The sequence below is a fragment of the Primulina eburnea genome, chromosome 4 (assembly GCF_022965805.1).
Source record: "Primulina eburnea isolate SZY01 chromosome 4, ASM2296580v1, whole genome shotgun sequence".
NCBI lineage: Eukaryota > Viridiplantae > Streptophyta > Magnoliopsida > Lamiales > Gesneriaceae > Primulina > Primulina eburnea.
The window spans coordinates 42,404,183-42,431,592 of NC_133104.1; the positions used below are offsets into that span (position 1 = coordinate 42,404,183).

At 35.1% G+C, this 27,410-nt stretch overlaps 4 protein-coding genes and 1 long non-coding RNA gene across 9 annotated transcripts; 2 read left to right on the plus strand and 3 right to left on the minus strand.

The window, feature by feature from the left end:
- The first annotated feature begins 4,981 nt into the window (after nt 1–4,981).
- LOC140829170 (ATPase 10, plasma membrane-type) lies at nt 4,982–10,511 on the plus strand. Of its 2 annotated transcripts, none has more exons than XM_073192191.1 (21): nt 4,982–5,179; nt 5,281–5,400; nt 5,526–5,624; nt 5,965–6,102; nt 6,197–6,331; nt 6,420–6,599; nt 6,693–6,899; nt 7,001–7,120; nt 7,310–7,429; nt 7,518–7,640; nt 7,718–7,822; nt 7,978–8,122; nt 8,351–8,512; nt 8,653–8,891; nt 9,004–9,036; nt 9,110–9,191; nt 9,280–9,440; nt 9,541–9,714; nt 9,855–10,037; nt 10,124–10,245; nt 10,329–10,511. In XM_073192191.1, exons 1-21 carry the CDS (start codon nt 5,114–5,116, stop codon nt 10,339–10,341), a joined length of 2,727 nt encoding a protein of 908 aa, XP_073048292.1. In that variant the 5' UTR covers nt 4,982–5,113; the 3' UTR covers nt 10,342–10,511. The 2 variants fall into 2 exon arrangements, with proteins under 2 accessions (XP_073048292.1, XP_073048291.1); XM_073192190.1 differs by having other exon boundaries at nt 10,355–10,511.
- An 857-nt stretch (nt 10,512–11,368) lies between these two features.
- Nucleotides 11,369–14,875, minus strand: LOC140829171 (O-fucosyltransferase 36-like). 2 transcript variants are annotated; one of them, XR_012117413.1, is made up of 4 exons: nt 13,456–14,875; nt 13,120–13,369; nt 12,478–12,830; nt 11,369–11,928 (listed from the first exon to the last, which is right to left on the minus strand). XR_012117413.1 is itself a non-coding variant. In XM_073192192.1 (3 exons), the coding sequence occupies exons 1-3, from the start codon at nt 14,754–14,756 to the stop codon at nt 12,654–12,656; spliced, it is 1,728 nt and encodes a 575-aa protein (XP_073048293.1). In that variant the 5' UTR covers nt 14,757–14,875; the 3' UTR covers nt 12,399–12,653. The 2 variants fall into 2 exon arrangements, 1 of the variants encoding a protein (XP_073048293.1); XM_073192192.1 differs by lacking the exon at nt 11,369–11,928 and having other exon boundaries at nt 12,399–12,830.
- Nucleotides 14,876–17,238: 2,363 nt separating this feature from the next.
- On the plus strand, nt 17,239–18,513 carry LOC140830312 (RING-H2 finger protein ATL3-like; the record flags this gene model as incomplete). Its single annotated transcript, XM_073193594.1, has 1 exon — nt 17,239–18,513. A coding segment is annotated over one exon (963 nt), but the record flags the coding sequence as incomplete, so codon positions are not given.
- Nucleotides 18,514–18,668: 155 nt separating this feature from the next.
- On the minus strand, nt 18,669–20,017 carry LOC140829933 (uncharacterized). 2 transcript variants are annotated; one of them, XR_012117578.1, is made up of 3 exons: nt 19,863–20,017; nt 19,320–19,403; nt 18,669–19,210 (listed from the first exon to the last, which is right to left on the minus strand). It is a non-coding gene; the product is annotated as an uncharacterized lncRNA (long non-coding RNA). The 2 variants fall into 2 exon arrangements; XR_012117577.1 differs by lacking the exon at nt 19,863–20,017 and having other exon boundaries at nt 19,320–19,463.
- A 1,286-nt stretch (nt 20,018–21,303) lies between these two features.
- Nucleotides 21,304–25,844, minus strand: LOC140829172 (ubiquitin-conjugating enzyme E2 34-like). 2 transcript variants are annotated; one of them, XM_073192195.1, is made up of 11 exons: nt 25,698–25,821; nt 25,256–25,404; nt 24,488–24,550; nt 23,683–23,737; nt 22,816–22,854; nt 22,591–22,654; nt 22,410–22,471; nt 22,299–22,338; nt 22,175–22,202; nt 21,967–22,058; nt 21,304–21,763 (listed from the first exon to the last, which is right to left on the minus strand). In XM_073192195.1, the coding sequence occupies exons 3-11, from the start codon at nt 24,542–24,544 to the stop codon at nt 21,490–21,492; spliced, it is 711 nt and encodes a 236-aa protein (XP_073048296.1). In that variant the 5' UTR covers nt 24,545–24,550; nt 25,256–25,404; nt 25,698–25,821; the 3' UTR covers nt 21,304–21,489. The 2 variants fall into 2 exon arrangements, with proteins under 2 accessions (XP_073048296.1, XP_073048295.1); XM_073192194.1 differs by lacking the exon at nt 25,256–25,404 and having other exon boundaries at nt 25,698–25,844.
- Nucleotides 25,845–27,410: the final 1,566 nt, after the last annotated feature.

Genomic DNA, 27,410 nt, shown 5'->3' on the forward strand with positions numbered 1-27,410 from the left:
AACAATAACAATATTATTATGCATCTGGACTTTTTTTGCTTCCAAGCCAAGACCATTATTCAAACAAAGAAGGGAAAACTAAACACAGTCCACATCAACGTAGCATTCCCTGACCATATCATGACTCCTCATTTGCCTGCCATGCGCGCTGCTCATTCACCACTTGAAGTTTTCCGTTCGATTTTCATTCGAAATCCCCAGGTAGATATTTCTGTATCGTTAGCTTCGATGTCAAGAAGACAAATTCCTTTTAAAAAGCTTCAACCAGCATATTACTCTACATATATATTGCAAATCTTTCCTCGGCCAAAAAAAAAAACCCTAATCAAGTAGGTTAAAAAAAGATGCATTTCAAGGAAAGATAAGCGACATATACTTATTTGAGACTACCATGCACAAAAGAAGCCATCGTGGGAAAAAAGAATCTGGACCCTCTTACCGGACTAATCTATACACGAAGCCAAACAAAAGGTAGGATTAATAGAATGTCCCATCGTGATAGAAGGGAGATTAAACTTGCTCCTCCAACCCTTCTGCATTTTGAAGAAAAAGCTTGACTTTTGAATGGGTATTATCAGAACGGGGAAATTAATTGGATATGAAATAGTGTTTGTTTTATATATATTTTTTAGATAGATAGATAGGTTATATATAGGCGTGTATAACTAATTTCGGTGAAAAATAAAGGAGGGTTTTGATTTAATCATCTCCTTGGATGTACCAACAGAGCAGCATGGTGGCGCATCGACGGAGAATGTAAATCCGAGCTCGCTGTTCTCTAACCAAAGAAGCGCATTTCCTGGTGAAGCCCCCAGCATTTTTCTTTGATGCAGCAGGGTAAACTCCTCTATTAATCTTGCACTGCTGTTTCAACTCAGCCATTTTGACAACCTTTGCTAGCTAGAGTTTTTCGGATTGAATTAATGTGAAAATAAATCTCGAACCCAAGAAAGAAATCTCTGGGAAAAAAAGCTCTCAAATGGATAGAGCTGGATCCTTGGAGATACAATACAGGTGGGATCGAATCTTTTTTATAGTAAGCTTAGTTGACAGAGTTTGGAAAATGGGAGAGTGAACTTGGTCAGGTTCGAAAACTGAGGGATATGCATGGGAGATTGTACCAGATTATAATATATAAAAACTATATATTATTAAATTTCGAAGCTGGGGTTGGGAGTTGAACTTGAATGTGGGGTTCGTGTGAGGTGACTTGGGATTGAAGAGATAGCTGAATTAATTAATAAGTAATTAATTGAATTGGAGTGAGAGATATGGGATTAGAAATTAGTGGGATTAAAGTTGCTTAATCAAGAAAATCTATTTATGAATATTAATTGTGATATATCGGGAAGAGTGTTTCCGGCCCATGCCAGTTGGTTTCCATTACATTATCGGCTTTATTATTTACAAAAATTTCAGACACCAGTGTAAAAACAAAAGGGCACAAAATCTGTTGGTTCAAATCTCAAGTTCAATCTCACTAAGTAGCAAGTGAGCTACATTTGCATATCGTCGAAGTGTTGAATTATGAATTATGGAGCCATGAACCGTCTTATTTCCGCCACGATCGGAGTTTTTACTTCAAAGTAACATTGCAATTAGTTAATTCGATTTAAATTTACTTTTCCTGAACCATAGGTTAAAATGAAATTATCCAGACAATATTAGGACAAAATGCAGTTGTAGATGTAATATAAACGAATACTTTTGCATAATTTCCTAATTAAATCAAAATTATTTTACTTTGTTGATGTTGGCCAACTGTTTCACCAGACAGACAGCCCAACTCAATATTTGTAGGACAAAACCAGAAAAATAAATAAATATTAATTAAGATACTACACTGACGTTGCAAGAATCGTGTAATTGTAACCTGTAATTAACGACCATCTTTAATTTTAATTATTCTAAAACATCTGTCTAATGTCACAATCTCTAAAGAATAAAAAAAATTTAAATTAAATTGGGGCTCCATAATCTAGCTAATTATGTACAGATGTCATGTCTTTGGACTAATTAAAAAGTACAAAAATATTGAAATCTCCATCACTATATATTTGGACATGTGAAATCTGAGATTTGGTAATCTTTTGTGTTATATTTCACTAATCCTAGGTGATTCGGTCTACAGACAATTGATATCCCAATAGATTCACTTGTTCACCCCTTCAAAAACACTTTTATATATCACATCATTACAATTGTTGTTCACTTATAAATAGAGAATATTATCTCATATACACAAAATTATTGAATTATTAGAAGTTAAACTGCAATTTGGTATGTCATGCTTTTTTATTAGTGATTTTGATCATTAATTAAGTCGTGAAATTTCAATTTTAATCAGTTATTTATATGTATTTTTTTTTTTCAATTTTAGTACTTTTTCTACGTGACATCGATGTGCCTAGTGTCATACAAAGACTTTCATGTAAAAACGAATAAACTGAAAAAAAAAAAAAAAAAAAAAGAGTACAAAATTGTCACAAAAAACTAAAACTCAATTTTGATATCTTGCAAAACATAAAATACAAAAGATGGAAAAAGCAACATGTGATGGATGTTAATAAACACAACATTTCTCATTAGGTTGTCCGAGTTAGTGGATTAAGTGAATGTTTGATCAATAGTTAGAAGTTCGATTCTCCATTAACACTTTCTCTAGCAAGATTGTCACATAGTGCTTGCTGAGTATGGTTCACCTAGCTAACATGGATTTACATGCTATTACGTTAGTTCGAAAGTTTACCCAGTGTTCACCGAAAGGTAGCAGCTGCAGATCCCACATCATAAAAAAAATATAAACATAACATGATTAATGTAAATGGGAAAAATAGATCTCAGATATTTGAAATTATCGATCCCTTAGCTTATTAAATCGCATCAAAGGATCGAGTAACATATAATGGAAGCCATCTTCATCAATTTGTTTATAAAAAATAACGTATTATTTTTTATTAATTGTGATGCATGATGTAAAAGATTAATGGAACATGCATGAATGCATAAAGCGATACATGTAGCTAGGCGAGACAAATGCAAGGAAGTCGGTGCCGATGGGTACGATTTTTACTATATTATAGCTACCAATTGTCATCCAAATTATCAAATATCAAAGCAATACGATTCCCTATGAATTTATCAACTTCAAATATCAAAGAAGAAAAGGAATGTGAAAATGAAACGAAAATGTAGCAGATTCAAATAATATAGTATTACATTAATCCTAATATAAATGTCACATTTTATTTTTATTTTTGTTCAAATATATAGTCCAATTTTCATATTTAGTATTATTTTTTCTATTATTTTATCAATCTAACATCATCATTAAATACACAAATTAATTTAAACAATTTTTTTAACATATTAAAACATTGATTAATAAACAAAGATAAAATGAAAAGTTTCATTATAAATTTAATTTTCTAATAACTTTATTAATTTATGTAAAAAAAAGTATAAACCTAAATATGAGAAGGGAGAAGTATATATATTACTTATTTGTTAATGGGCATTCAGCGAGAATAATAATCATCCACATTAATTCCACGAGTGCGTGCATGAACCGAGGAATTAGTGTGATCATAATTACGCCAAAGAGTATTCACGTGCAAAAGGAATGCTTTTGGTCCAATTATCTCTACCCTTTCGATGCATCAATTTTGATAATCAAGATTGACAAAAATTTGTGTGAGACGGTCTCACGGGTCGTATTTGTGATACGGATTTCTTATTTAGATCATCCATGAAAAAATATTACTTTTTATGCTAAGAATATTACTTTTTATTGTGAATATGGATAAGGTTGACCCGTCTCACAGATTAAGATCCGTGAGACGGTTTCACATAAGACTCATTCATCAAGATTTTTCTGTCATTCTTAAGTTATAGCAACGTTTGCCTCGTAAGATAAAATGACGAAAGGGCGCCCAGGGTATCAATTCCCATATATATATATATATAATATTTTGCATAAAATTATCTTAGTCAGTAAAAAATTACGGTAAGAGGATATGTCTTGATGTTGTTGTAAAACAATTGTCTGGTCTTGTTTCTTTTTTTTCTTTTTTTTTTAAATATAGAGAAAATGGTCGTGCCTCAAAATAACTATATTATAATTAATTTATAATATAGTAATTAATTTATAATATAGTTATTATTTTATATAATTAATAAAATTAATGCTGATGACTTATAATTCATCTACCATCAAAGTTCTAAGTTTAGAACAAGATTCAAGCTCGAGACTCAATCGTAACATTTTCCTACCCCAACTAAAAAAAAGTAAGTAAATAAAGTTAATTAAATTTTAAAAATTATTTTATTTATTAAATTTTTAAATGAAAATCTTAAAATAGTTATATTATAATTTATTCATTTATTATCTTTAATTGTTAGTAAAAAATGTATGGATATTAATGTTAAACAATTAAGATTAAAATTTATCCAAACATAAATATTATCAAATTTGAAACAAATATTTAATATATGGAAATATACTTACATGTGTGAGGTTGTGTGTATAAAATCTTGCCAATTTTTTATAACTTGAGGCAAAACTAACGTTTAAAATATATTAAATAAAAACACGCTTAGAAATTTTAATTAAAGGATAATTGTTTTATCATTTCTTATATTACAATCAATTGATTAATACATAAGATTAAATTTTATTTCACTAAATTTTTATACAAGAAAATTCTATTGATACATTAGATTAGTAAGAGTGTATTAACCAAAAAAAAGGTCCAAGTGGACCTCTTGTCCAAGTCCGGCCCATTTAATTGGGCTTCGACAAATTTATCTTGGGCTTGTAAACATTGAGTGGCGGGTGTTTTAAATAGCTGACCGTTAGGTTTGAGATATGCACAAAAAATCGGTTAATCAACCTCCATTCTTTCCATGCTCAACAATTCAATGCAAGAACACTTACATCTCTAGCATTTTCACCCACCCAATCTTCAACCTCTGTAATTATTAATTGTAGCATCGGTTTCAGAGTTCGATTCGAAATAGAAACTGATATAACTTCTCTTCTCAATCTGTCTTCAGTAATTATGCAAATATTTTGAAAGAATCTAGCTACATTCCGAGGTTTTGAAGCTTGAATATGGATGCGGATTTAAACGAACCATTGTTAGGTCCACGTTATTTCAGGGAACGCTGCATTGATCTGGTACGATATAGATTCATGCATAGCTAGTTTATTTATCACGTTCGAATTCGATCCACTGGCTGAGAAAGCAACTAAGCAGTGTAATGTTATGGTTTCAACAGGAAAGGTTACCACTGGAAGAGGTTTTTGAACGTTTGGAAACATCTAAGTTAGGACTATCAACCAAGGACGCAGAGGCGCGACTTATGATCTTTGGGTTGAACCAGCTGGAAGAGAAGCCGGTAAGCTTCTGGTTGAAACTTGTTTCCTCGATCGATCAATGCTCGATCTTGGAATTAAATGCATGCTACAATGTTAGTATAATAGTATTCAACCAAATCATTAACAAATGATGAAACCTCTGCAGGAAAATAAGTTTTTGAAATTTCTTAGTTTCATGTGGAATCCTTTGTCGTGGGTGATGGAAGCTGCGGCGGTCATGGCAATAGCTCTAGCTAATGGCGGAGTAAGCTAAAATGAATCTGTTGGAACTATTTTGTGAGCTCACATAATTTAATTTAATTGTATATGTACAAACTATCTAATAAATGACCCAATAAAATGATCAACTTAATCATGAGTTTTCAAATATTAAATAAATTGGTAAGTTTCACTTTAGAAACATAGCCTACTGAATTCTTCTATGATGAGACTAAGGTAGGCACAAAGAATGATACGGAATATATATAATAAAATGGTTGATTCTCACTTGCATACACAAAAATCTTGTCCCTTTTTCTTCTGGATTTGTTTCTTTTCACAAATCAGATCTGCTCCACATTACTATTTTCTCCATGATGTTTCAGAGTCAGGGTCCAGACTGGGAGGACTTCGTGGGTATAGTTTGCTTGTTATTGATAAATTCAACTATTAGTTTTATCGAAGAAAACAATGCAGGGAATGCCGCAGCAGCGCTTATGGCACGCTTAGCTCCAATGACAAAGGTTTTTAAATTTGTAGTATATAATATACAGCAATTTAATTTCGAAAGTAACCTTTACATTGAATAACACTCATTTTATTATTTCGGTTGTGTAGGTCCTAAGAGATGGGAAGTGGCAAGAACAAGATGCATCTATTTTAGCACCAGGTGACATCATCAGCATAAAGCTTGGGGATATCATTCCTGCAGATGCTCGCCTTCTTCAGGGAGACCCAGTTAAAATTGACCAGGCAAATGTTTCTTGTTGAAAAAGAATTTAAAATTTGATTGACGAAATGAAAATTCTAGTATCAGACCTACTTGAAATACTTTGCACAGTCAGCTCTTACCGGAGAATCTCTGCCAGTGACAAGGAAGACTGGCGACTTAGTCTTTTCTGGTTCTACTTGCAAACTTGGTGAAATTGAAGCTGTGGTAATAGCTACTGGAGTTCACACTTTCTTTGGCAAAGCTGCACAACTAGTAGAATCTACTGAAGTTACTGGCCATCTCCAGAAGGTTACAGATTATTCTCAACTATGGACTACTTTGATAGTTGAAATTCACAATGGCTAGAATAAGAATCGTGACGAATTGCAGTCTTTATTGCAGGTCTTGTCATCAATTGGAAACTTCTGCATTTGCTCTATAGCAGTTGGAATGATACTTGAGAGCATTGTAATGTTATTTGTTCAGAAACGTTCGTATAGGACTGCAGTCAATAACTTACTGGTGCTCTTAATTGGAGGAATTCCCATTGCTATGCCAACAGTATTATCTGTTACACTTGCAATTGGTTCACATCGCCTGTCCCAGCAGGTGAATGCTTCAATCAAGTACAAGAAAGATTGTATTAATGAACCACTCATAATGCGGCACTATAACTAATCAGGAGTTGAAGTTCCTTTTTTATGCACCAGGGTGCTATTACAAAGAGGATAACAGCTATTGAAGAGATGGCTGGAATGGATGTTTTATGCAGTGATAAAACTGGAACCCTTACTCTAAATCGTCTTACGATTGACTGGAACCTTATTGAGGTATATTTATTAGCTGATAATATGGATGTAAGTTTATATTGTGACTTATGGTGCCTAGAACATACTCCATCATATGTGGAAATGCCTTTCTATCTTTACATCCACTTAGATCTTAGATCAAGAATGAGGTTTTAGATGGTTTAGTGTAAATGATATCTTTCTTTAATAAATATGGAAACCACTGAACAGGTACTTGACAGATACATGGACAAGGACTGTATAGTTTTACTTGCTGCAAGAGCATCAAGACTGGAGAATCAGGATGCTATCGACACTGCGATTATTAACATGCTTGGTGATCCAAAAGAGGTAGGCTACACGTGATTATTCGATTATATCTTCGTAAAAATGGGAAGAAAACAGTGGGATACGTAGATTAACCGTTTATCATCTGCAGGCACGTGCAAATATCATGGAAGTGCATTTCCTTCCGTTCAACCCTGTGGACAAACGTACAGCAATTACGTACATTGATTCTGATGGCAAGTGGTATCGGGCCAGCAAAGGAGCTCCTGAGCAGGTACATTTCCTTCATGAACCTTTATTGTCCTATAATATAGTTTATCACAATTAATGCCATTTAAATATTCCAACCAGATCCTGAATTTATGCAAAGAGAAACAAGACATTGCTGAAAAGGTGCACACACTTGTCAACAAGTTTGCTGAATTGGGTTTACGTTCTCTTGCCGTTGCCTTTCAGGTAACCACTGAAACTGCATCATGATTAAATTGCAAATCCAAATAGCATACTTGCAGTAAAGGGAGTGTTTCTGCAAATGACAATACGAGTGAAACTAAAATAAATATCTGGCCCGATTTACTGAAGTTTGATGAGCTTAAAAAAAATATTTTCAGGAAGTTCCAGAAAAATCAAAGGAGAGTTTGGGAGGGGCCTGGAGATTTTGTGGATTATTACCCTTATTCGATCCTCCAAGACATGACAGTGCTGAGACCATTCGCAGAGCACTTAATCTGGGAGTCTCTGTCAAAATGATAACAGGCATGTTACCTCATAGGAGTTAGTAATCTGCTACAATGAATCAAATGTTCATCCCAAACTAGGGTCACTTGTTGGTTTGATTTATCACCAAATGATCCAAATAAAATTCATTTGACACCAATTTTCATGTGATAGAGATCAACATAACAGTGTATATTAAGTGAACTTTACTTCTTTTTAAGTTTTAATTAGAGATATCAGAGATTATGAAATTTTCTACTCTAACAGGTGATCAATTAGCAATAGCGAAAGAGACAGGTCGGCGGCTTGGCATGGGAACAAATATGTACCCTTCTACATCATTGTTAGGCCATGACAAAGATGTAAATGAAGCTATTCCAATGGATGAGCTTATTGAGAAAGCAGATGGATTTGCTGGTGTCTTTCCTGGTAATAAGATGTTCTGGCTACAGTTTTTTCGAAATCATAGAAGTAAAGTTAAGTTTTTTGGGTTTCATTGAATTATTTTACATGTCTGTCAGTCTATTATATCTTATACTCACCAAATTGTCTTGCTCTGTAACTCTCAGAACACAAGTATGAAATAGTAAAAATCCTACAGCAAAAGAAGCATGTCTGTGGAATGACTGGAGATGGTGTAAATGATGCACCGGCTCTAAAGAAGGCAGATATTGGAATAGCAGTGTCTGCTGCAACAGATGCTGCTCGGAGTGCAGCTGATATCGTCTTGACAGAGCCAGGCTTAAGTGTCATTATCAGCGCTGTTTTAACCAGCAGAGCTATATTCCAAAGGATGAAAAACTATACGGTTAAGTTCTTAGTTCTTACCATAACACCAAAAAGATAAAATTATAAATACCAATTTTTGTCGTTATATATAGGAAATGCTTCAATAACCAAATTTTATCATGTGTATGCAGATATATGCTGTCTCCATAACTGTTAGGATCGTGGTGAGAATCAAACATTCTTGAAATTTTCCGAGCAGTTTTGTCCAGAATACTTTATTTTTTTAACATTTTGCAGCTTGGTTTTACACTGCTAGCACTGATATGGCAATATGACTTCCCTCCTTTCATGGTTCTGATAATAGCAATACTGAATGATGGTAGGCTCGGTCATAAGATTTTTCCTCTTAACTGATTTTAAATTCTTTTTCCCTAACCTACCGTGAGTCATTGCTGCATGTTATGCAGGCACCATAATTACTATTTCAAAAGATAGAGTAAAGCCATCGCCTAGGCCAGATAGTTGGAAGCTCTGCACAATTTTTGCCACTGGGATTGTTATGGGCACCTATCTTGCTTTGGTTACCGTCTTATTTTACTGGTTAGCATTTAGCACCAATTTTTTCGAGGTGACAATTCCCATCAATTATGTTTCATACTTTTTACTATGTTACAATCTGTTTATGTTGCTCCTGATTCTACTCTTTATATTTGATCATTTGACTGCAGATACAATTCCACACAAAATCTCTCTCAGGGAGTACAGAAGAAATGTCATCTGCAGTTTATCTGCAAGTCAGTATTCTTAGTCAGGCATTGATATTTGTTACCCGTAGTCGCAGTTGGTCATTCAGGGAGAGGCCTGGAACCCTATTGATTTGTGCTTTTATTGTTGCTCAACTGGTAATTAAATGAAACTCAACTGAGTGATACAGCCTGATCCAACCGGTTTGCATGGTTTAATTATTGAAAGTTTATTCTGCAACTGAGAAATATTATATATTTCCTTTTCCAAGACAATGATGATAAAAGTTGTTCTCCAGGTAGCTACTTTGATAGCAGTATATGCACATATTAGCTTTGCTTTAGTTAGAGGCATTGGATGGCGTTGGGCAGGAGTTATATGGTTATTTAGTCTTGTCTTTTATGTCCCTCTTGATGTTATCAAGTTCACGATTAGCTACGCTTTAAGTGGAGAAGCATGGAACTTGGTTTTTGAAAGGAAGGTGAGAAAGTTTGCAGAATTTCAAACCTTTTTTAGGATGAATGAATAAGTTGCCACAGCTGATCATGTTTGTTTCCTTCTGAATAGACGGCTTTTACGTCGAAAGACCACGTGAAGAAAGAGAGGGAAGCCAGGTGGGTGGTTTCTCAAAGGAATCTGCAGGACCTGCTCTGTTCAGATTCTGATAAATATAGGGCTGAAAGCACCAGGTTTCTAAGATAGCTGAATGCCATGTGATCTGTTTCATTGATTACTACTTATTTCTCTGACTTAATGGTTTTGTTTCTGCAAGTCACATTGGATAATTGAAGAATGCAGGCCTGGAGAATTGAACAATCTGAGAGGTCATATAGAGTCAATGGCAAGGCTCAAGAACTTGGACTTTGGGAAAATACAGAAAGCTCACACAATTTGAACAAACAAATAAGAGGCAGCTCATGCAGTTTCCAATAAAAGGAACACAATTAGAGTTGTACTGAAGGTAACTGAACGCGCTGTTTTGGCCCTTTCTCTAGCGGCGATGTTTATCATAATCGAGTCTAGTTTATTGCTACTGATCAAATTCCTTTTTTTGTAACAAATACTTTCCACTAAATTATCATGATGCACACAGAGAAGTGCTTTCTTTAGCGGCAGATCTTTATGAAGTGTCTGAACAACACTGTGGTGTGCTTCAGGCTAGAAGAAGGAGCGTTTAGGTATTCAAACAATTTGTGCTTCTATTCCATTCTATGAAGCAATTGAGCAGTTAATTAATGAAAAGAAAATAATTGCAACCAAAGCATGCAAAGGCAAAAATGGCCTCTTTCATTGTTAAAGCGATCCACATTCCCACGCACCCCAGAAAGATTTACATGTGATGCTAATACAAGAGTCTTCCTGTGTGTATTGAACCTATTGTTTCGAGTAAGAGCAGCGTCGAACAGAAGTACGGCAGTTGGCACAATCTAATTTCACTGATGTTGATAGTTTTTGTGTGTGATGAATTTCTGAAGAATCTGAAAATAAAATTAAGTCAGTCTTTTAACATAAAGAAGAATTTAAAATAATATTTAAGATATAACAAATATGTCACACGTCGATATTTATAATTATTATATCGTGAAATTTTATATTAAATTTATTGTTAGATTTTTATGAATAAATTTTTATATTATAAAAACTATAGTATAAATCTCTTGGTACATGACACTCTTAACAATTTATACCTGAAACATGCTCAATGAAATAAATCCACAATGATAATAAAAGAAAAGGAATGTGCTATTTTTTTAACCTTTTGGGGTGTTTCATGTTTTGGAGTGGCACCACAGTTGATAGTAATATATATTGATTGATAGTCCGTTTGCCCAATATCCAACCCAATCATCAAATCAGAAATGAGTGCCCCACACATAAGATTGATGGCGACTCTACCACCTTCGTCTCTCCAACTCCCCAAACCAAGCTCGGCACTCCCATCCTCGGCCCCCCAGTACCCACGTCCTCGAAACATCTCTATCCTCCGCGTCACAGCCGAAGAAGATCCGAACCAGGCAAGGAGGGCGACAGCTTCGAAAAACGACTATACCAGGTCCGGCGTCGTAACCGCAGCGGCACGGGAAAGAAAGCCGAGCTTAGGAAAAGCAAAAAAGGGAAGAAAATTGGGTCGGGTCCGGGTCCGGGTCGAGCATTTTCCTGCCTCCGGTAGCACTGAAAGAAGCTTTGTCGGAAGGGTTGAGTGTGGAGTTCGGGTTCAGCTCTTATGCGGAGCGTATCCACGGTCGGCTTGCCATTCTTGGATTAGGTGCTCTGCTATCGGTGGAGTTGGCAACTGGACAGGGAGTGATAAGCTATCATTCACCAGCTATTATTTTCATTCAGTTGTAACTTGTATTTCGTCGCTGCGGTTTCTGCTTTGTATGTCAAGTATGAGAAGGAGAAAGTTAGTGTGTGGCCATAGAAATCACGCTTTCTGTATTTACAAAAACTATCTTTATTCTTGCGAGAAGAGAATCAAGTCGGCTTAAATATAACTCCGGTTATTTTTTGAAGTTTTAGTGGCCTGACACTGATAATTTTCTGTGTGCCATGCAGCAAATTCATGTCCGAAATGGGTTTTTCGGACAATGTCTGAAGCAAGAGAACCGCAACCGCCGCGAGATTGCAAAATTTTTGTACACTACGAGTCAATGTCAAATGTTATAAATAAACTGTCAAAACATATATTCTCATTATTCCACAGCATAACATGTAACAGTTCAAAGTTGCCCCTAATTGTACATCAGACCAAGCCGGGAAGGAGATTCACAACAACGAAATGTTACACAATGCACCGAAGTAAGTTAGACAAAACAATCAACTTGAATAAACAAAATCACTCGTGCTGAAGCCTATGAATCATCCATCAGAATGCAGATCAAGAAAAATTAGCCAAGATTCCATAGCAGGATGTGTTTTACCTGTTCGAACAAACTCCAGCACAGCTAGTTTCACGGCCATATCTTCCGCTTATCCACGCCAACATAGTCTGTGGTGGGTGGTAATAAAAGATTTGGACAAAATAATCTAGCAGAGCAACTCTTTCCAATCGTTGTTAATTTCAGCATCTAGATGACAGCAAGCTTTCCTTAAGTGTTCACTCTTCTTCTGCAATAAAATTGGGGAGTTCACCCTGGCACAGGTATTCATCACATAAAGATGCTGAACCCCAGTCCTTACGAAGCCGCAAGATATCTTCCGTAAATGTAGATCCATAGGATCCAATAAACACAGTAGACAGTGCACAAATAGTCTTATCCAACATTGCTTCCACCTTCATGATGAAAATTCAATTTTAAAGTTAGAGTTTATTTAAAAGTTACTTGCTCTAGCTTCAACAATTGTCAGTGTTTTTTTATTCCAACAACTAACAGAAGATTTCTGATCCATTTATGGCTGTTAAAATCAGGAGCTAAATTGATCGTGTTTTATTTTGTGCTAAAAGTTATATTGCCTTTAACATAAATAATACAAATTTGTGAACACCGAAATTACGTAATTCATCCAGATAAAAATGATTTGAAATTGAAGCGATTAAAGAAACAAGTAAATTGCAAGCTCACCTGATGGTCTTCCTCAAGTCCATGCCTATATAACAAAGCATCCCACTTTTCCGCAGCATCACGACCAGGTCTATTAACAAGTGGCACAGTCTTCCCGTTCCAGGCAATGAGTGACTGCAGTAAACCAGTTTCACTTCCCCCAGCATCTGTAGAAAGATATATGACAGGAGTGCCAGCCCGTTCAACCACTCGATTTACGCAATCAGCAGCTTGAGGAACAGGGTAAAAGCAGCTTGGTTTCTTGGCATTGCTGGAAAAACATCAACAAAGTTCGATAAGAGGTTAAAAAAGACACTGCAAAAATTGGAAACAAAACCTGAATGAATGAGAACAAACCAGAATTTCAAGAAACCATGTCGCCGAAAATGAAGGGCTATGAAGTCCTTCCCTAAGAATGTCTGAATAAAACGTTGAGCCGTGAGCAAAATAAGCCGATGTGGCTCAAGCAATGTCTTACATTTGTGGGCAATAGGACCACCAGACTGCATTACCCAGTCTGTCTCCACCTCTGCAAAGAACATGTCTCCAACAGCGATAACATCATCATCAGAGGTAAACTTACCCAAAACATCCTGAACAGTTCTTTCCTTTGGATGCTTCACATCCTCCTTCCAAACAGCTTCAATCTTACCAAATGTGAGACCCAACCCCTTCAACTTCTTCACATGATCATCATCGACAAAACAAGGCTGGGGCAATGAGAAAAAGCATAAGAACTTGTCGATATGCACAGAATTCTTCTTACTCTCGAATAATTCCTCAAATGTCACCACAACTTTCCTTCCCACACACTTGTTAATATGCTCAATATCCAGTACCCGATGAAACTCGTAATCAACCTTTGCACTAGGGATCACCAAAACACGATTAAGCAAAGCTGCAAAGAACATGTGCTTCTCCAAACAAATCAAATGATTCGACATTTGGCCAGAAGTACAAATTGCAAACAGATACTTGTTTGATTTGGGCTTCCACTCAATGGTCTTCCTCTCAGAAAACCTCTGATCCACCGTCCCACACCTACTCCAACCCCCAAAACTAGCATCTGTGTAGTTCTGATTAAAATCCACGAAATCCCCATTTTCATGGGACGACAAAAGAATTCCTTGAATTTGTTTGTTCAATGAAATTTGGCTAAAAACACGAGACTTCAAATCTTCGAGCATTGAAGACGTCACCATGCCTTTACTATTACTGTGAACAGAAGTCCGATTCACCACACCGCTACTACTTGCATCATCAGAATATAATTTTGTCATCAATGCGGTCCGATTCCACGTCTTGAAAAGCTCAATTTCCTGCTGCTTAAGCAAATACAGAGCCCGCAATTCGGACTCGCGCATGCGATTAACCGAAGGATTGCCCCCGAGATCCGTAGCCATCGGAATGCGGGTTTGGAAAAGGTTCTTCAAGTCCGTCGTAAAATAGAGCATCAAAATCATCAAGGGCAAGAAAAAGGCAAAAAGATACCTCTTATTGCATTTGCGCGAGGTGGTCGAGACTTGATCCTTCAAATCGTCGATTTGAAACGAGGAACGGCGGTTGTTGGCGGAATGCACGACGTCGTTGGTCCCGGCATTCTGAGAAATTAGGTGTTCGTGATCCTCCTCTTCATCCGAGTGCTCGCGTTCCATCATCTTCCAACCCTTTCCTACAAGTTGAGGTGAAATCACAGAAATGGCGTGAAGAGTGAGCCTGTGTAGTTCAACGAAAGGAACATCCAGCTCATGGATTCGTGGTGGTTGATCTAATCGTTCGTCGGTGGAGAGTGACCCATTACCAGTCTAACTCATATTTATTTGGTGGGTCGGCCCAATATTTCATGGTTCTGTAGCCTCACTATCATGGACCAATATTTAGTGGGGCGGCCCAATACTTAATTGGACTCTAGTGGCCGCAGCCTCGATATCATGTAGACACATGACGTGCAGAATGAAGTACTCCTTGCTTCTTCTCAAGATTAATTTTAAAAACAAACAGATACGTACAAAATCACACTATATTATATAAAAATCAAAGAAAAGAGCAGTGAGGCTTATGATATGTATGTAAATATTTTAGGGTGGAATTAATCACGTGAACACCAAATGCGAGACAAATTCGTCTTAATGGTAAAGAAATCTCTAGTGTCTCGACTTAAAATTAATTAATATTCTTTTTGAACATTATTTACATGTTGCAGATCTCGTGAATGATTTATTAGATAATCCACACCAACATATTCATCATTTTGTTGGAACTTGAAAGTACTTTTCAGATAACGACCCTTGCTCATTTTTTTCCTCCTTAATTTGGGAACTCAGACCCCCAATCTGGGGAAACGGATCCCTTATATATATTTATATATTAATTAATGAACCATGCGTCGTAAGCAAACTCGAGTAATTTTGTGTGTATTAAAAAAAGGAAAAGGGTGTGAAGGGTTTCAAAACAAAAGTTCCCAATAATTGTCTGCATATTTTTTTAAAAAAAAATTTACCGACAATTGAATTTTAAGTTCACAAATATAATTTCTAATTTTTTTCATAAAAAAATTTATAAACAAATCTATAAAAACACGCAACACGTGCAGAAAGACACTAATATTAAGTAATGGATACTTATAATACTCGTATTCCTCCGGATCTCTCCGCTACTAAAATACGTAGTTATTTTTCATCGTTCCTGCATTTTATTTCCATAATTCCGAACTAATCGCGAGGTCTTCCATAAGGTTGCAGTTTTTTATTCATATATCTTGATTAGAATATAGAATAAATTATAACAAAACAAAATAAATGATATAGTAAAAGAGTGACTCTCATGTGAGACCGTCTCACGGATCTTAGTCTGTGAGACGGGTCAACCCTATCCATAGTCACAATAAAAAGTAATACTCTTAGCATAAAAAGTAATATTTTTTCATTGATGACCCAAATAAGAGATCTGTCTCACAAATATAATCCGTAAGACCGTCTCACACAAATTTTTATCATAGTAAAAAAGAAGATCAAAAGCAAAATGATGAAATATTGAACATGTTTGTTGAAAAAAGGGGCATTTACTCTAAAGAGAGTTGGTATGACCCATTCTCCGAAAAAGCACTCATGTTTCTGTTTCACCAACTAAGTAAATTTTGTCTTAATTTAATCTCAACAAGAAAATTTTTGGAATCCAAAAGTCTACCTGCCTAGAAAATCCATGGAAATTCGAAATTATTATATTTTTATTTACACGTCAATTTAAAAGTAATGTAAGTTACGACATACCCACAAATTATGAGTACAAAAATTTTCAAATTCAAATCGAGAAGACAAATTTGAACACTCCACAACTTATAACTTCTTCTATGGTCAAATCAAACTAAAGCATTTCTCTCCTAACTAATGTAAGTCCAGTCGTCAAATACGTCAAAATTTCCAATATAAGTTTGTTTGAATTGTTTATTTCTACCTATAATTCACATATTACATCAAATTAATGATATAAAAAAACATTGAATGTAATAAATTGTATTATTATTATTATTATAAAGTAAGGTGTATTTTACCAAACATTTAGAGAAAAACTAAGGAAAAAAGGTTGAAATGTAGGGGTCAATACATGTGGAAGCATCCAAGAAAGCTAATCCAAGTTGATGGATCGCTTCTCTCTTCCTTGCCCGTTCAAAACGCCGCCGTGTGAGCTTCATTAACACCAATCCTAAGTCTACGCTTACTGCTATTTATTGCAACACTTGCTTTTTTCCCCAACTCAGCGATTGGTTGGACCCGAATGAATCTCATCTTTTTTCACTATTTGATAAGATGATGAGTAGATTTTTTTTTTAATCTTTCATATACATATATAAATTTATGCTGAGGAGGATTTTTCTGAAGCGGCCCACTTCATCTTCGTCTTCATCTTCCAGTCTGCTACCTTAATATTTCTTCTGAGTTTCACCTGAATGTTCTTCTACGATAGACGATATATATCTTTCTTGGGCTTTGGTAGAAATCTCTATCTTTAGTGCTTAGAATTTCGACAATCTGTCATTGAAGCTATACTTTGCGTAAAATCTTGGCTGGGATCTACCTCCATACCATATATTTGTTGAAATTTCAATGCTACAGAGCTAAAACAAAATCTTTCGGCTGAATTTCAAGAAATCTTGTCGTCATTTTAATCATTTTTTACCATCAAAATCTCAACTTTGTTTTGTGGTTTCTGGGATTTGAAGAAAATGACAGACTCAGGGTCTGGAAGTTTGGTGACTCGAGTGTGATTGAGCTCGCGGGAAAGATCATGGTGGTGACCCTAATCCTTCTCTCTTTCGTTATAATTTTTGTCTTCTGCCTCCACCTCTACGCCAAATGGTTCTGGTACCGTCGCCAAGTTAATCCCACAACCACCACCCGGCGCCGCCGCCGACTTGACTTCTCCTCTGGCTATCAAGAAGCAGCAGCTGTTGCCGCCTTGCGCCGTGGCCTCGATCCTTCAGTCCTCAAAACCATACCGATCACTCTGTTTGATCCAAAAGAGTTCAAAGATGGGCTAGAATGTGCAGTGTGTCTCTGTGAGGTCACCGAAGGTGAAAAAACCAGACTTCTACCGAAATGCAATCATGGATTCCATGTAGAATGCATTGACATGTGGTTTCAATCACATTCTACTTGTCCCCTATGTAGAAACCCTGTTGCGAATCAGTCCCAATCCTCTGAGAATTCTGCTGCTGATTCAACATTAGAAACCACACAACAAATTCCTGCAGCGGAGAATCCAAGTTTCTCGACAGAAACTCCAAATTTTCCAACCAATGTCCTATTCTGGGGTAATGAAACTCAAGTTAGCACTTTTGGTCCAAATAGTGTGGAGGAAGATCATCAAAATTGCGCGATTAATGAGCCGTCTAGTTCATCCCCCTCATCGTTATCTAGGAGTAATAGGCCAGATGGGATATTGGTGATTGATATTCCAACACAGATTAATGAAGAGGAAGAACAGAAGTCACCAATGCCAACGAGACTCAGATCACTTAAAAGGCTCTTGAGTGGTAATAGAAGAACCATTCCTTCTAGTCCTAGGAATTTTGATCTGGAGCAAGGAATCCGAGGACGAAGTTAATTGCTTTATTCTTATACGCTATAAATCGTTTTGGAAACTTCATGAATATATAGATGTAGGCGAGGATTAAAACTTCGACTTAATGCATTTATTTGTTCGATGTTTTTTAATTCTTGATGGAGATGAAAGGTTGGATCCATGATTCTTGAATGCTATTTTCAACAGAAGCACTGGCTGTGGCTATGCTGTATGTTTGATAGATATATAGGTTGTGCTTCTCTGTAAAGATGGAAAAGTTCCCATATCTTACAGAAGAGAGTCAGATAAAAAAGAAAAACAGTTGGTTGGAATAATAGTATATTTCTTCATTAATCTTTCAATGGTAAAGATTTGGTATTTTTTCGTCTTTCCTTCAGTAATATAGTCACGCTTTCTACCAATTCTGGTTTTATGGTGAAATTATCAACACAGATTTCCAATTAACTCTGAGCCAAGAATTCATATCTCAGATGGCAATATATTTGAAGTTAAGTAGGAAAGATGGACAATTGCACATTTTCTTTTCATCAACAATGACATTTTCTCACCATTCAAATATCACATAGAAACACATAAAAAGACCTCTAACATACTACAATTTTCTGGTCCATTGCTAAGTCACCAAGTAAACAGGTCCATATGAATGAACCCTGTGTGGATTCTTAAGCTGGCCAAGGCACATATAAGGCACCTGATAACAATCCTCTGCTCGATCAGTTGAACCGAAAAGACCGGTTAATGGACCGGATGCCAACCTCTGTTTTCTGCTATTACGAGTGATGTTGCCCACACTTCCTTGGATCGGACCAGAAACATGAACCCAGCCACGCCCCGGTTTAGAAACCGCGGCACCGCTCATAGATTGCTTGGTGGATTTGTTCTTCCTGTCAATCTTGAACCAAAAAAAGATTGAATTTTTCCAAGATTTCTTCTTCTGTTTCTCCCCATCCAATTGCTGTTGTGGTGCTGCTCCAAGATTTGCTATATTAAATCTCTCCTGGCTTGCGTTCTTTCTTGCTTCTTCCAAGAACTGAAATGGAATCCAGCTAAAGTTTTATCAACTAACTTCAAGAACTGAAAAATAGTGTCCTCAAATACATAAAGAACGACAGAATATTTTACATAGACAAAGAATAAACCTGTGTAAATCCTGCCTGGTAGTCAAACTCATAGCTGCAGCAATCTCTGGTTTCATAGTTCGGAGGAGACAAGTTCATCCTTGCCTGCTAAAAAACTTCAACAAAACGTTACACAAAACCATTCATTGGACTATCTTTCACCTCATATGGTGCATGAAAATCTTCAAGTTTCAATATTTCCAATAAGAGGGCCCTCGGTTGCATTAAAATTTACGACAAATTTTGGTGGGTGGATAATAAAGTCTTTTACCGAAGCAAAAAGCAAAGGATTTCGTATTGAAGAATGATTGTAATGTAAATATTAAAGCAAGCAACAAATTTACAGGACCAACGACAAAGATTGTGCTCTAGGTTAGTTCGATCATGGGTGTGGGGCAGTGCCCACACCCCATATGAGTGGTTGAGATTCCACCTCATGGGAAAAAAAAATTAAAAAAAATAAAATTGGGCCAGAAAAAATTCTGGCCCTTGGTAGCATGAAATAATCCCTCTAAATAAGCGTGATCATAGAGTTGTGATTGATTTTGTCGTTAATATGCTTACCTTCTGTGGAACTGAAACAACAAGAACACCCTTTTGTGCTTCAGATTTTGCAGACAAGAAATCAAGAAAATAGCAAGTCAATTATAAGTGGTTCAATTGTAAAGGATTATATTATCTTGGAGACATAAGCATGTAAAATAGTATAATTATGCTGGAGCCAGGAGCATTTTACTTTTAATTATGACTAAAATATCATTCACTTTATAAGATTTTTTTGTTTTTTGTTTTTGTTTTACATGAAACCAAAAGGCCTCAATAGAAAAATTTGGTTTGGTACCGACTAAAACCCAAATTGAACACTTTAATTTAGTAAAATTTTATATGCATAAATTTTATTTTTTTTAGTTTTATTCCTCAAATTAAATCAAATTATTTAATATGTTGTAGCCTCGATTATTATTCGGCTAAAGGGTGATCAACCATGAAAGAAAACATATGAAAAATATAAACTTTGACTTCAGTAACCATATCTAGAGAATTTATTTAAATAAATCTTGAGTTGATTTTGTGAGATTAACTTCAACTCGACCCGATCCACATTAGAGACTGTATCAAAAAGAGTTACTATGGTAATAGATGTAAATCTTTCCCACTTAAAGATGTAATCACCACCAATTTCTAATCGTTTTTTCGACGGGAAATGAAAGAGTTGTCGTTTCGTGAACCTTGAAAGTTACAAATTCATATTGGGACAGAGAGATTCAAATTTGATTTATCATAGATTTAGAGAATTGGAAGGCAGCCGCAATCTTTATTGTGTACTAGCTACTCTGCACACGCGGTGCGTGTGTGTACAATTTTTTTTATAATTATTTATGGACTAAAATGAAATTTGACAAATTATCGAGGTACTAAAGTGTTATTTGAATAATTGTAATAAAAAAATAAAAAAAATGTTTTTTGAAATTAAAAAAAAAAACAAAAATGTAATTTTGATATCAAATAGGGGCAAAATAGGGAAATCAAAAAACAGACCAAAGACACCAAAAATAGTTATTCTAATATGCTTAAACTTAATAAATAGTAAAAGATTTAGATGAGAAGTTGAGGATTGAGTTTTCTACGCCGCACAATGCGGTGGCTCAAATTGAGACTTGTCTGTCTCTTACTCGCAATCCGAGGGTTTCATACAATATGACAATAAAATAGAAAAAGAGTTAATTGATCCCCTAATTAAGGGCGCAATTGATGATTCAAACTAATCATTGGCCGCACTGAATATTCAAATCCAATTAACTATGATTTTGCATCTGTTTTTCCCCCCAACTTGTCATGTTTGCTGAACCGCAAGCCTAATTTTAAGAAATCTTATGCCACACGTTGAATTGAATATTAGTCATGAGCTAAATTTTGAAGAAGACGCGTGAGGACTGAATCCACACTGAAAAATCTAATAATCAATCAAAAGCTAAACAAAAAATATGTAGTAGAGCACAACCAATAAATGAATGGTGAAATAAACCATACCAGTATTTGCACCAAAAATCTGAACAGTTTTCCTTCATTGATACATCTATACAAAATCTACGAGAATTTAGGACCATGAGACAAATGGATCGGCCACAATTAAGATGTTTACAGGCTCACAAATGACACAAATTTTTTCACTTGATGGGTCTGTGTGTTACTAAAGTTGTAGCAGAGGCAGAGCCATGACACCGCCAAAAATGAAAACTAGCAGCAATAACAACCAGGAAGGGAAAGATCTTTGCCTCTGGTTATTCACTTCTTTTGGGACTTCTACGTCTTTCGGCTCCTCTTTGGTCCCACGTTTCTTCAACGAGGGTTCAAAATTTTGTTCTTGAACGGATGCAGGTGCTGCCTGTTCTGCTGATTGCTGAGCTGCTAGCTGCTGTTCATATTTTTCCACATATTCTGGAAAAAGTTTCCTGAATGTTGGGCTGTTCAACGAACAAAAGAATGCGAAGAAAGAAATAGTAAGAAGTAGTTGCCAATCTTCAAAGACAACACAAGTAAATTTTATGTTTGTTCTAAAATATGTATGTCGACACAAAGCTTAGATTCATTGTGATAAAAACAAAATTCGAAGGTATTTTTCAATCATCTTGTAGAGCAGTAGATGAGCATCAAGCGTGTCACTCACTTTTTACAGTTGAATGCCAAAGAAGACTTTGCAAGCTTTTGTTTCTCTTCTGCTGTAGTTGTGACACTGCCTGTAGTTGGACTAGTGTCCATCTGAGAACAAATAAACCAGTCTGTTCAGTCATTCAGGCAACCGTCTCCACCTAATTTTGGCTTAAACTTAAAACTATAATATCTTCTCACTCTCAACAATTTGAAAGCTAACTCACCATGAAAGAAAGAAGCCCCGTCAATATGCTGCATGCAAATAAGAGAAATCAGCAGTCAGCACAAGAAACTTAAGACTGATACAGGAAATATATACAACTATCTTCCTTGTAGAAAACCCCATACCTTGAGACAGACCACATAGGGTTCCAACTCTCTGGATGGACTGGAAAAATGACGAAGTGTGAGTGTAACAAGATGAAATAAGCATTTGTATGATTACTATAATTAGCTTACAATCGCTCATAGACAGGCATATCTTCTTTTGAGTCATAAAGCGTCCATTCGGAGTAGTCATACTACAGAGGACATAAAAAACTATTTACATAAAAAAGGCTACACAAATTTAAGCAGATCATGGCACCATCGAAATTTGGAGTTCGGTACTATGTAACTAAGTTCAACCATGAAAAGTCACCTGATGCCAGGAGGTTTAAACGGATATTCTGGTGGAAACTTTATCTTTCCATAATAATAACCACCTATATTCATTGAGAATATAAAAATGAAAAAGAACTAGCATCATGAGTACTCCATCTATAAACACCGTTAGCATAAATGGGCATGCCAATAATACTCCAAATACTAACGTCAACTCTCTACTTTTAGCTATACACACACAATGAAATTACAAAGGCAAAACCTGCAAATGGTGTTCCATCACTCCCCTCCAACAAATAATCTGACCACAAAATTAGCCAATAAAAGATAATGTCAGCAGAATAGCAGATGAGGACGGTATTACAGAAAATGATGCAAACACAAGATCATAAGCAATCTGGCACAGATGCCAACAATTAGGAGTCAAGGACACAAAAATGTAGGAAACATATATATCCATGTCCTAGGGGTCAGAAAATTTCTTGCCATGAAGAATTCCCAAAAAATAATAACCCAGCGATGATCTCTAACCTTCATATCTCAACAAAGATGAATTTTCAAGATGATGGCCACAAATTAACTGAGGCAACTTAATCAGAAACTGTGGGAATGTGTTAACAAGTTTTTTTTAGATTATTTTTTTATTTTTATTTTTTGAATTTTATGGGGGGTGATAGGTTAATAATTTCCTATATAAACATAAAATAGAGGCTGTTTTTTCCTTTCATCCCTAAATACATCACAAAGTAAGATACTCCCCAATTTATAAGATGTACTTCTTAAAGGTTACTCAGAGATACTGTGTACAGAAATCACATCAAAATGTAAAGAATGTCGGATTTTATAAAGGAGAATGTGTAAAATAATAGACAAGGAACACGCATTCAACCCACATTATAGTTAGTCATGGCCAAAGTAGAACACTGTCCCTAGTAAGACGTAAATGAAATAATAATCAACAAAATATAGAATATAAGACACATATCAACATGCATAAAAAAATCTTTCATATGATTTGTGAGTTCTGTGAGTCATCACAACAAGATGAACTGAAAGAATATGATTGAGCTAAGGAAATGATGCAAGGTGTATTCATACAGAGGCATAAAACAAAATCCAAGCAACTTACGCCACTCAAGGATGTCATTTGGAAGAGGGCGTGACACCACATTGGAAACAGGTTCCTGGGAATGAATATCAAAATAATCAGCAAAGCAGAGACGAAGATATATAGAACTTGATAACAAGAAATACATTTTATAAAAACAAGTTGTGTCAGAATAAGTGATAAACAAAGCCATTTTTATTGGTTCTAGTAACCAACCTCAGTTCTCACACGGTGGTTGATCCATCACTACAAAAAGACTCAATAAGAATGTCTGGTAATCCAATAATCTTCTTAAACACTCGTTTCTCGGAAATAGATGATGGTTTGTTTCTTCAAAGATAAATGGAAACGAAGGCCTTCTTAATCGCCCTTATTTTACTTGATCCGTAATTCTCCCTTGTCTACCACATTTACAGATTGAAAGTGGCACCAATACCCAAAAATTCTTAAATTTTTGAATTGTAAAAGGGCCTTAAACAAAGTACCATCAAATTTATCTTTCTTCACACAATATCTTCTACCATGGCCAAAGTCATCTTAACAGTATTAAGGTATACTTTTGCAATACATTTTCCATTGTACTTGTTCATTCCTGCCTTGCTATAATTATCAAATTTCAAGTGATGAACTATCTGACATCCAAGAAGCATAACTCAACCTGTCCTTCAGCAAGTACCTTTTCAAGCATTCATAATTCAATAATGGAGTATAATATGGTTCACAATGAGAATGCATGTGAAAGCTTTTCCAGGAAAAAATGGTACTCACTTTACAGAGTGCAATGAGAATGTATGTGAAAGCTTTTCTAGGAAAAAATGGTACTTACTTTACAGAGTGCTCTATATTCCTTCTGAAGGCGCTTTACACATGCTTTTTCAGCCATCCCAACCTGCACAATCAATAGTCACAGATTTCAGAATTTTCTATACTGTTCCCTGCTCATAATATAGTTCCTGGTGCAATGAGAAAAGTAGCCTTTAAAATTGGGGGAGATCCAACTTTTGTAGCAAATAGATTTATAAAAAAGCATTATTTTTTTGCATACAAATCAAAATAAAATCGAACTACAACAATTCTAGTATAGGCAGCTCACATTATTGTATAAAAAGGAATCAGTTACTCAAAAATTAAAGAGAAAAAACATCACACATTTAAGGTTTTCCAACAAGTGCCATATAAAAATACCACAAATTTACTACCAAAATCAAGCAAAGAAAACATTAAATACATGCTTTGGAGTCACCTATATTAAATAAATAGAAATTTGAAGAATGTGATGTGAAGTGCTAACGCTGTGATTCATTTACAAAATCATCTGGAAAAAAAAAAACAAGTCCCATCTAACGTATTGCCAGTCCAAACAACTTAGTCATTAACCTCTTTCACTATTTGATAACTCATTCTGTCTATGCAATTTTTCAAAAAATAGCTCTCCAAAATGCTCACACAAATGATTTTTACACAATCTACACTATCTCATTACCCATAAGCATTAACTTTCCCACCGCTAATTACCTTTTCACAGATTATGATAAAGAAATCAACATGTGTTTTCAACCTAATAGGTACAGTCACAGTGAGAAAATAAAATTACTAGCCAACTGTTGGTAAGTTGGTGCTAGCAGAGAACCGCAATCTTTGCCATCTCTCATGACACAACGATTTTTTCAACGCTATGTCCCTAACCCATCCATAAATCACCTCAAAGCAGAGCAATTCCCACAATGGCCACGCAGAAAATTTCTGCCGTGTAAAGATTACATCAATAAAATGGAAAGTACTTTTCGTCCATTAATGATATGGGACCAAAAACATAAAGTTGTAGACGACACAGCAAAGAATATGGCAATAGAGCAATCTAAGCACACACGCGCACAAACCGAACAAGGCAGTTGTCAACAAATCATCAAATTATCCTGATTTGATAAATCCCAGATCAAAACCTAGCAAGACAAAGGATTTAATACCCAAAAAAATTATATCAACAACACAGAAAAGCACACATCTTTACACATCAACATAGAATGTAACAGAACCTGAATTCCTCGAGATATTTGATCTAAACGGTGTAATATTCTACAGTATCAAGGGGAATTCTAAAGTTGGTGTTGAATTTGTCGAAGCATAAATTTTGCTTTACCCGGAGATGTCGACAATTTATTTATCGCGTTGGGTGGTTTATTGTTTTTTCGAGGTCGAATGAAAATACCATTTTAACCCTAGGACTGTGGATGAGTCGTATTTAACTAGGGAGTAAATATGGAATTTCGTATAATGCTTTGCTACCGCCTACCTCACCCTTTGTTTTCTCAAAAAAACAAAAACAAAAACAAAAAACTCATTATTTATTGTATATACGATAATAATTTTTAAATCGTTACATATATCTGTTGATTTTCTTAAATAATATGTGTAATTTTAATTTTGAAAAATTATATCAATCAATCACACATATTATATATATTTATATCAAGTATGAATTTTGAGTTATAATCAAAGTCAAAATACAGAATAATAAAATTATAAAAAATTAATAATTAAACATAAAATTTCATAATAATTAATAAAAAATCACTTGATAAAAATAATAATTATTATTTTCAATTTATGGACCAATAATATATTATGATTTTTTTGTTATGTAGTGTAACTTATTTTTTTATTGTTTTTTAATAAAAAAATATTTTAAACACATTTTTTTATCAGAATTCAAAAATAAAATGAACGATACTAAAAAAATTTATTAATGATTATTAGCAATAAAAATATATAATTTTTAAAATTTCAAATAAAAAGAAAAACATAAGGATGAGAACAAATGAATTAATTATTGTTTGTATTTATATTATTTTTAATATAAATAAAAATGAGTATGTCAGTTTGAAATATTTCTTAATTAAATGTGTAACACCCCAGATTTGACGAATGTCCTCACTGTACCAAGACGAGTCTTTCCAGCGTGTTTTTGTCCTCACTCACACGCACCTTAGGAAACTTCTCAGGAGGTCACCCATCCCAAAATTGCCCCAAGTCAAGTACGCTTAACTTTGGAGTTCTTATGTGATGAGCTCCCGAAAAGAAAATGCACCTTCGTGATATGAGCAGTACCAATCAAATCTTTTAAGCCCTCTTCAACTGTACAATCCATTACATTGAACAGTCTCGGAATTCCTCTCATTCTCATGTGGGTCGGTTCATTCATGTTCCCTCCACCTAGAAATCTGCCAGGAGCAGCTCATGGTCGGCTCATTTAATTTTTTGCGTGGAGATTTGTAAGGCAAAATTAATAACAATTTGTAGCCATGGGTCAGAGCACGACGACCACAATTTAATTTATTACTATTTTTTTTAATAACTAATACAAATTAAACACAGTCAAGATTCACAACTTTTAGGCACAATTAAGTAATAAGAAGACTTTTCAAATCCATCCACGAACCAAAGCTCTATGTTCCATCACAAGCTATATATTCCAAAAAAATTATTGGTGTTTACATGAAAAAACCTTGCATATTTATTTTTTTTTCTAAAAGCTGGTGTTTTTTGACCAAGCCCCATTTGCGCAAAATATGTCAAAGAAAAATATCAATTTAATAGCAGGTAAAATGTATTTTTTAATTACAAAATTTTAGGGTATAAAAATCAAAGGAGATTGATCGCTGTAAAGTAGTTTGGCCACAAAATCAAATGTAAAAATAAGAACTAGTGGATTGCGTTTGGATCGATGATTTTCAAATGTATTCAAATAT